Genomic DNA, 10,012 nt, shown 5'->3' on the forward strand with positions numbered 1-10,012 from the left:
ATTTATCCCTCCGCCTTTCAACCAGCACCACATGTGATTATCGGCCAGGCTGGCACAATTAACTAACTCAGTCAGTATTTGTTTTGCTATGTAGTGCATTGGCTATCACTTCTTGTACATTTTTATTGAGTAGAAAGAACTCGAGAAATCGAGTCAAAAAGGTCCTGAACTGGAAAAGAAGATAACCAGCTGCTGGCTCTAGATCTGCCCCTGTCTGGTTGGGTGACCTTGAGGGTGCATCCAAAAGACCCTGGAACCTCTTCAAGTTCCAGTAATACATTTCAAGGTTGCCTCTTGTAGGAAACCTGGAAGTTCTACTCCAGTTATTCTTCCTACGCCTAACATCACTGAGTTGTCACTGAGCCAACAGATGACTCATGGTGCTCCCACGTGAATCAGAGTAGAATTGTGCTCCATAGGGTTTACAATTCATAATTTTGAAGTAGATCACAAGCAACTTCTTTTGACATACTTCTTGGTGAACTCAAACCCCTTACCTTTCAGTTAGCATCCACATATGTTAACCATGTGCACTCAGGGGACTCTACTTCTAACATAATCTCTGGGGGTCCCCCCCTAATAAAAGTCAAAAGTAAGTTATCTTGGTGCTTCCAGATGCTGGTGTACACAATATCAATGCATCTCCTGCATGAAGAGAAATAAGGAAAGTGAAGTAGCCAAAATAAACCAGAAGCAAAGATCATCTTACCAAGGTGGAAAGTAGAAGAATATAGAGTGGTTATGCTCTAAACCCCTAGGAAATAAAATTAAACAGCTTAACAACCAAATAAGAGATCCTGCCCCCTAAATCTACCCACATGGATATATACATATATTCTGTTCCTTAGCATATTCTCGACCTGTCTTCTCTACTAGACTTATACTGAATTCATGAAAGAATGGGGATTTGGGAAAGGTAGATGACGTACAAAGGACAAGGTGAGGCTGCTGCCATTTCAGAGAACTGAATTTGACTTTTATGGGCTACATTCTGAAAGGGGACGAAGGCTTCTCATCTGGGAGCTATTTATATCCACTTTGCCTGGAAGGAACCTTTCCTTCCACTAGTCCTCAGTGGGCTTTGCTCCTCTGTCATCTGACCTTCCATTCTCACAACAGCTGCTGGCGCTCCTGCTCTGCTCCACGCACAGATGTGCAGTGCTGCTCTGAACATCCTGCCCTTGAACTTTCCCTACCCAGAATTTTCCAAACCAAGGCCTGGCAAGAAAAATGTCAGCAAAGGATAGAGAACATTGGTGGTATATTTAGAAAGGGAAAGGGAAAAGGAAAAAGAATGCTAACCTGTTTTAAACTTTCAGCAATTTGGGTTGACTTCTTCAACAAAGGTTAAATGCACGCTGGGACTTCTCTAAGATATAAGGGCATGAACTGGAGCTAATTTCTCATAAAATGACCTAAAAAGACTGGGTGACAAGAAGGAAGTGGGCTGAATATAACCTGGTGACCCTCCTTCTCCACATCACAAGCTGCTCAGCTGCTTGTGCTGCGGGTAGGGAAGTGTGTATGGAAATGAGGATAGTGAAGTCTAACGTTTGCAGTCCTTCACCATTTACAAATCACTGTGGTTGACAAAAGCTAATTGTCTTCACAGCTCTACCAGGTACCTGTCACATGGAAGATCTTAGTCAATACTTGGGCAATGGCAGTGAGAACCAAGCTAGATTAGAAAGTCAAATCCATTCACAGATCTCTAAGATTTTCTCCATAGAAACCTTTTTTAGGCCAAATTATCCTGAAGTCAATTGAACTTCTAGGAATATAAATGCTGTAAAACACAGTGCCAAGTAAATATATTTATTAAATTCTTCAACTCTGAAAAGAGTTCAAAGAGTCTATCTAATAGGAGCAGTGTCCCAAATAGGCACAGTGAACTGTCAATATGAGGGAAGCAAGAACTCTTTCAACCTGTAAAGAAGCCCTCAGATATGAGGGAGCACTTGGGAGGCAATCAACTTTCTTTGTTCTTTTCAAATTTGACCTATGCCATCTTAATATTCTGTCATCTCCATCAAGATAAAACAATGGAGGGTCTTCATAAGCTACAATTAGGAAAGCATGGGTTAAGGGCTAGACAGACAGCAGACGGAGCACTTCCTGCAGCAGCATCTCAGGGGGAAAGCTGTGCTAAAACCCTGAGAAGCACCGCCAACATCCTGGTCTCCAACATGAGAAATGGGAGCTGGAGAATCAAAAAGAAAAGAAGACAAGTGAGCTGGCAGGTTGAAGCTAAGCAAGTTCTGGTTCCCCCAACATACTGCTAAATTTAGTCACTTTAAGAATGTACAATTTGGCTTTTTAATGACCTTAGAATGAGACATGTTGGATTCAAATCCTTTCTCAACCGTCTTATCTATTGGCTCTGTAGTTTTGACAAAGTGTGTAGCTTCAGCCTCATGTTTAAAAAATTAAATAAGATTACATATGTTATTTTAAAGCACTTAACATTGTACCAGATGCACACAACATGATCAATAAATGTTAGCTCGCTCCAACCTCCTACCATCTTTGGCTCACCAAAGAACTACTAGGGTGAAGGATGAGAAGCCTGCTGTATGAAGCCTACGGTGAATAAAAGCTGTTGGGTGAATGGACAGTTCTGCTGAAGCTTTGGGTACCCCATTAAATCACTAATAACAATTTTGTTTCCAAACGTATCAAAACAAGCTTGTCAATTTCTATTGCAACATTAATAATAGTTTTTGTAACAAGCCAATCTAACCTGTAAATTATTCAGCTTTTTAAATAATTGATACTTAAGTGAAAATACGACTACAAAATGAGCAAACATAAAAACGAGCAAGTAAATGAATAAAGAAGTAAAATTAGTTAAGTCTAAGAGAAGGCCATTTTCAAATTGTAACACTGTTACTCTAACAATTAAGCCAATCAGATACTCCCCATAATTTGTACCTCGTTCCCTCCCCTAATGTCTGTACCCAAACAGCACTGCTGACACCCAAACTAAGTACAGACTGACAAAATCAGCAGGCACTCCCAGTGCATATCAGCCATTTTAGAGCAAATAAAGTCATTAAGGAAAAACAATGCCTAACCTTTCCGCTTGACTCTGCTAACAGCAGGTAACTTGCCTTTCAGGGATATGAGCCTGCATTGAAGTGATCAGTACTTGACCTTCATTTTCAGTATATGCAGCATTAAATATTCATAATCCATATAACTGTGACTTCAGATGTAGTCGGTTTAAGCATGAATCACATATGTGAGTCATCCTTTCCCAGCATGCCCATGAAGAAAAAATGCAAATCTGTAGCCCCAAGCTGCTTTCTCTGCCAACTTTCTCTTAGAAATCCAGAAGCTCCTGGGACTACTGCATTACATAACCCAGGAAACCTGCCCTCAGGCTGACACTGTGAGGTCTTTCGATTTCTTATCAGAGAAGAATTATTGAACCGGTGTCAAAGGGAAGACAGAAACAGGTGGAAAGAGCAATGGTGACATTATCACCCAGAGGGGCACCCAGGGGCATTTTTTACTTGGCTGCACACTCCTTCAAAAAAAACCCTTGTCCCTGTGTAGCAGTATGTGTGGGAGCAGAGGGTCAGACGCAACATCAGAATTAGGAGCTAGAGTGATGTGTGCCTTGAATCAGCTGTGAAATCATTAACAAACAACAAAAATAAGGTGGGTAGGGAGGTACTTCTTTGAAGCTATCTGTACTTGAGTGGCTAATTGGAGATTTGGGTGGGGGGGGGGGAATATGTGTGAAACATGTCTCTGTATTTGCTAAGACATGGACATTTATATGGAGCCAAAGACTGTGGAGAACATCTCCTTCTGCCTGGTTATTTCTAGAGAGTTCACTGCTGGGATGATGAAGCACAATTTTAATGTAGTTTAATGCAATTCTCTTTGGCTGCTTTCAACTGCAGGAGCTCAAGGACAATCTGTCTTTGCTAGAGACCCATCTCTTGTGGCTGCACAAGCGATTCTTACACAGAAATCACTCTAGGAAAAACTAAGACCCAAAGAAGGGTTTCTCAACCCTTGAATACAAAGGACCTACTTGGGGACCCACAACATCCTAGCAACTGAAAAGAAAAGCTAGGCTGGGGAGGACTTCTTTGGAAATGAGGTACCTATTACTTCTTTAGAGTCAAATAAGTTTTGAAATATTTTTAAAACCTTAAAATCACCAACTATAGTATTTATCTGCTCTTTCTTACCCACCTGCTAATGACCAGGAAGAAGAAAAGGCACCAGCTTATCTCTCTATTTGTACAACCTGAATTGGACTGCCATCCTAATGAATCACTGGAATGCGATTTATATAGTAATCTGCGTATCTTGTACTTTTCCGAGGGGTAAGTACAGAGAGTCTCACATCTTGAACTTCTGATTCTTGGCAATACATAACTATTCTGGGAAGGCCAGCACTGGTTAAGTTTATAGGTACAAACTATCTCCTGGACAATGTCGTCCCAATTAGGTTCACTCTTGGAAAGCTTATAGACTTTTTGGAAGAGTTTAAATACTGAGTACTTTTTTCAAGTTTAATCAAAATTATTTTCAAGAGATGTTTAAAGCTAGTTTTCCAGGATGCCCAGATGACCAACCAAATCATGAGTATATAAAACGGGTGACAATTTTAAATGTAAAAAGATGGATTTGTAAGAATTTATATTCTAAATGATATTTCTCATCCTCTTTCAATTTGCTTCTTATGCACATGGATAGAATTTCATTTTATCTTGGTAACTAAGTTTTATTATAATTTATTCAATGGAATCTTTCTGTAGGTAGACTTATCATAAGTGTTACTCCATAGATACTATTGGATCCTTATATTTACTTAAACTGAGCATGCCTGCTGGCTATCCCCAGAATAATGGGAGCTCGATGGGCTCTGTACTAACTGTGCTTATCAGGTTCTCTATTAAACAGAATCCCATAGAATTTATCTTTTAATTAAAGGTTTACATAAATGTTTGAAGTCCCCTCACATGAACCCTTTCTATAAAGGAAGCTGACCTATGTGAGGCCAAAGAGCCAAGTGACAAGAAGAAAGAGAATGACTGAGGCCGGGGAAGTGCCGGGGAGAGAGAGCAGTCTGAAATCTAAAAGGTTTGGCATTTTGTGCTGGGGAAGACGGAGAATGGCAATGAAGGTCCATCACTGGGTCAGATTCTTGGTACTCCCATGAGAAAGATCAGGGAGGAGTCACAGTGTTGGGTTTTCCAATTCTTAGGAGAATCATAATTATACGCAAAGAGTAATGAGGTAGGTAGGGTAGTCAGGGGAGAGGGAGGGTTCCATCCCTCTCCATCCTCTCAAATGGAGGTGGAAACATCAGAGTCCATGAAGGAAAAACTGCCTCATGGTAGACAATATAAAAAAAGACACCAGAAGATCCATATGCCAAGAGCTTTTATTTTTGAGAACTACAAAGGCACAAACAGGGGAGGGAGGGAAGAATGGAAGGAGACATATGTTATTCTAACCATTTTCCACATTCCTCTCCACAGAGAGGTTCCCTCACGGGGACATATGCCCACACCTACTTCCCAGATCCTGGTTCTGGAGGTTGACGGGGTATCCAACCCATGATGCATGAGAGCTTTCCTGGAGAAAGACAACCGAGAAATAAGATGAATGCATTAGGAGATTACTGGTCCAATACAAATATGGTCCAGAATTATTAAGAGTAAATCTTTAAAAGGAGCTTACCTTCAATGACACAGTAAACGGAATTTGTTAAAGTGAGAAAGCTCTTCTTGTTCTTGGCCAGGCAGAGTTGCTGGAGGGAGAATGTGGCATCTTGTCTCCAGAAAGACTTTTAAAGGCATCTCCATCTAAAGAGTCCAGAGCAGCCCAGCCCTGTGTGTGAAGGTGGGCTGTAGGGTTCTCAGACTTGACTGATTCCCAAAGACAGATGAAAAGAGGAAACTGTGTATTTTCCCCAACATGACATTTTGACCTGTACTCAATCAAGTGCACCAAATCTTTGGCTGCCGATCAGCTGGTTCTATGAGATTCAGAGTTTAAGTATTAAAATGCCCACTGAAGACTAGGTCAATAGTGACACCAGGTATGCTTTCCTAGGATCAGAGTCGAGTATCCACCCACATTAGAGTCAGAGTTAAAACCACTGGACACTCGGGGTAATGAACTTGCCAAAGTTGTCAAGTTCATGTCACAACACAAAGTCAGGCAAATTTCAGTTCTGTTTCCAATTCCTAGTTGATCTCACCTTTAAGTTTGCAATGAGAATAGTTGGAACAAAGGATGCAGCCATGGGTGACACTTGCAGGCATCAGGGAAGACCTGACTGCCATCTTGCAGCCTTGGGCAGCACTCTCGTCTGCCTCCTGGAAGGTCGTTCCCATCTATTGCACAGATCCCATCCCAAGCTCCCCTAGAACCCCCGTTCCCTCTGCTCTTAGTCTGCTCCAGAATCGAGGAGCTCTCAGATGGCTGTGGGCCTTCACCTCCAGAAGTCATCCTGAACGCAACTCATCTCTGTACCTTGACAATTCAAGAAGCACCACTATATACTGCTTCTCCTGAATATTCAGTTAGGAAAGTGCACAAAATAGTGCCTTGCCTTCTTGTCTGAATTGCAATAAGCTTGAATCTCTGGGCTCCCTAATGAGAAAAGTATCCTACAACCATGATACCAGTGGCTCAGACCTTCATCTATTAAACACTGTAATCATTCCAGAGGTTTTAAATTCACATTAAAGCCCTCTTCCCTCTTGACATCTTTGGTGAAGATACAGAAAATAGAAGTTTAAGCATAAGACCCAGCAAAAAGACATGATCCCTCCCCCAACCTCCTATGCCAGCAGAATCTACGTAGCTTTCTTCTCAAGAGTTTCTGCAGTCAGAAAAGCAGCAGAGTACATGCCTGCCTTCCCCTAAAAGGTTTCTGGACTCAGGAGATTCTTGCAGAAGTTGATTAAAGCAAACCTCTTCATTGAGGTAAAGGCTCAGAGTTTTTTTTCCGAAAAGGGGACATGAAAATGCATTTGAATACTCACTTTGATGAATCAATGAAGTATATTACAAGTGCACCAATGCTGAGAGCAAAGACTAAGACCACCTGCAAAAGAAGAAAAATGCCATCACTTACAAGCTCAACATCAAGAAGTGCGGTGTTGTTGTTTTTTAATTTCGAAAAATGCAGAGCAAACTCCAAAACATTGTACCAGTTACTTTCTTGGGTGGCCATGTCCAAGTCCTAAATGCCCACTGACATCACGAGGATCAGCAACCTCACTCCTTGCCAACAGGGGTCAGGACAGACTTACGTATCCTAAGGCCTGGGCTTTTAACCCACAGCTCAGCTCCCCCACAATGGAAGGTAATGATCTTCAGTGGGAAAAGACCAGCTAAAACTTAGGGTGATGCAATTTTCATATTATATGTAACCTAGGACCCAAGTTCAAATATAGGGAAATCCATCTTCACAGTTTTGTGGAAGTATGATTTATATACCATAAAATTCATCCATTTTAAGGGCACAATTTAATAATTATTAAAAATTTCACAAAGTGTACAACCATCAGCACAATCCAGTTTTAGAGTATTTTTATTATTCCAAGAAAATATTTCATTCTCATTCCCACTGTCCAGACTCAGACAATCACTTTCTGTCTCTATGGAAGAAATAGCAATCTGAAAAGTACAAATTTGCCCATACATATGTTCAGGGGTATGTATTTATGTATATTCATTGCATATATACTATATATAAACATATACATATGTATGTGTATATAACATGTACATATATGTGTGTGTGTTTCCACAGCCATGTCCAGTTGCTGCCAAGTTGAAAGTGATTAATGGCAACCATATACAAGGGGGCTTCAAAAAGTCTGTGGAACAATGGCACTAAAAGATAATGGCAAGGGAACAAGTTATCTAAAATCAATGGTAAGGAAGGCGTAAAATGCCTTGTGGGGTTTGATCAAGTGCATTGTAGCAGAGAGGAGTTACCGAGAGCCGAATGAAGGTCAAACATGATAGTGGGACAGGAGGAAAGGAAATGGAGGAATGAAGTAGGAAGCAAAAGACAATTATAGATGCATAAATACAGGCATGTACATATGTAAATATATTTGTATATTTCAATAGGTATATGTACGTATATTTATATGTTAAATATTAAGGCAGCAGAAAGACATTGGGCCTCTACTCAAGTACTCCCTCAATGCAAGAACACTTTATTCTAATAACTTGGCATTCTGTGATGCTCACCTGACACGATTGCTGAAGACAAATGAGTGCATAAACAAATGCGGTAAAAAAAGCTGATGGTGCTCAGCTATGAAAAGATATAGCATCTGATGTTTTAAAGGCTTAAAGATAATCAAGTCACCATCTAGCTGTGAAGCAACAAAGCCCACTTGAAGGAAGCACACCAGCCTGTGTGATTACATGGTGTCGGCAGGATCAGGTATCAAGCCTCAGATAACCCAAAACAATCAGACCAATGTGAACAATGGGGATTAGAGTGGAGACCCAAAGCCCATCTGTAGACAATTGGACATCCCCTCACAGAAGGGTCACAAGGAAGGGACAAGCCAGTCAGGGTGCAGTGTAGCACCGAGGAAACATACAACTTTCCTCTAGTTCTTTAATGCTTCCTCCCCGCCCCCCACTATCATGACCCCATTTCTACCTCAGAAATCCAGCTAGACTAGAGAATGTACACTGATACAGATAAGAGCTCTCGACATATGGAATCCAGGACAGATAACTCCCTCAGGAACAGTAATGGGAGTAGCAATACCATGAGGGTAGTGGGAAGGTAAGGGGAGAAAGAAAAGAAAGGGGGAACTGATCACAAAGATCGATGCATAACCCATCCTCCCACCCCAGGGAGATGAACAACAGAAACGTGGATGAAGGGAGACTGCAGACGGTGTAAGATATGAAAATAATAATAATAATAATTGATAATTTATCAAGGGTTCACAAGGGTGGAGGAGGGAGGGAAAAAAAGAAGAACTGATGCCAAGTAGAAAGAAAATGTTTTGAAAATGATGATGGCAACATATATACAAATGTGCTTGATACAATTGATGTATGGATTGTTAGAAGAGACCCCAATAAAATTATTTTTATTAAATAAATATATATATAATGGAATTTTGCCATGATCATTTTGAACCCCCCTTGTGTGTGTGTGTGTGTGTGTGTGTCTGTGTGTGTGTGTGAGAAAGGGAGAGAAAGAGAGGGAGAGAGAAAGAATGAGAATCCTTTGCTATGGTTAGATATTTTGAGCCAGAAGAAAGGCCTAGCTGTTTATTTCCAAAAAAATCAGCCATTAAAAATTCTACAATTCTACTTTGACACATAGTCATGAGTTGGAATCAATTCAATGGAAACCAGTGGCAGTAGAGGCATGTGCATACAAATAGACACACAAACATATGACATTAACATAGCTCAAGTATTTAGGAGAACAGAGCAGGTACAGTAGGAAGGTAAATTAGGTAATACATTGGGCTGGTTTATGCGATCATCCTAATTCTTCTTTAGACTTTTCAGTTAAGATTAATCACTTGATATAAAAGATAGCTTTGGCATTTCCTTCGATAGGCATCTGTCTCACTAAAGTCCATCAAATAAATATGGCACAAATCACATTAGTAATGACACTTCGGCCCTCACCCCATATTCTAATTTGTTTATTCTTTTATTGAGGAGACTGTTTTTATTACTACTACATATGCTCAAAAATAAAGAAAAAGAAATGAATAGCCAACAATTGAGCTTAAGGGGAGGGGGTGTGGAATAGCCAAATTTGAGCTAAGAGAAAAGGTAAAGATAACTATAACATACAAGGCTAGGTCAACAAATGCCTTTTCCACCTACCCATAGCACTACAGGAGACACAGTGCGGGAATTGTGCCCGATCTGACCATACCACACCAGGGTGAAACACTAAGGGCATACAACAGAGCAGCAAGGGGAGCAAAGCAATGAAGCCCCTGGGGAATCCTGAAAATAGACTTTGGAGCCA

At 40.7% G+C, this 10,012-nt stretch overlaps 1 protein-coding gene across 1 annotated transcript in view; it reads right to left on the bottom strand.

Moving 5' to 3' along the window:
- KCNMA1 (potassium calcium-activated channel subfamily M alpha 1) overlaps positions 1–10,012 on the bottom strand; it is a 1,099,869-nt gene that overhangs the window by 536,723 nt on the left and 553,134 nt on the right. Inside the window, 1 exon segment of the mRNA XM_045291187.1 lies at positions 7,020–7,081. Within this exon segment, the coding sequence (XP_045147122.1) occupies positions 7,020–7,081 (62 nt within the window).

The sequence above is a fragment of the Echinops telfairi genome, unplaced genomic scaffold, assembly GCF_000313985.2.
Source record: "Echinops telfairi isolate 266 unplaced genomic scaffold, ASM31398v2 ScPeMD7_70;HRSCAF=299, whole genome shotgun sequence".
NCBI lineage: Eukaryota > Metazoa > Chordata > Mammalia > Afrosoricida > Tenrecidae > Echinops > Echinops telfairi.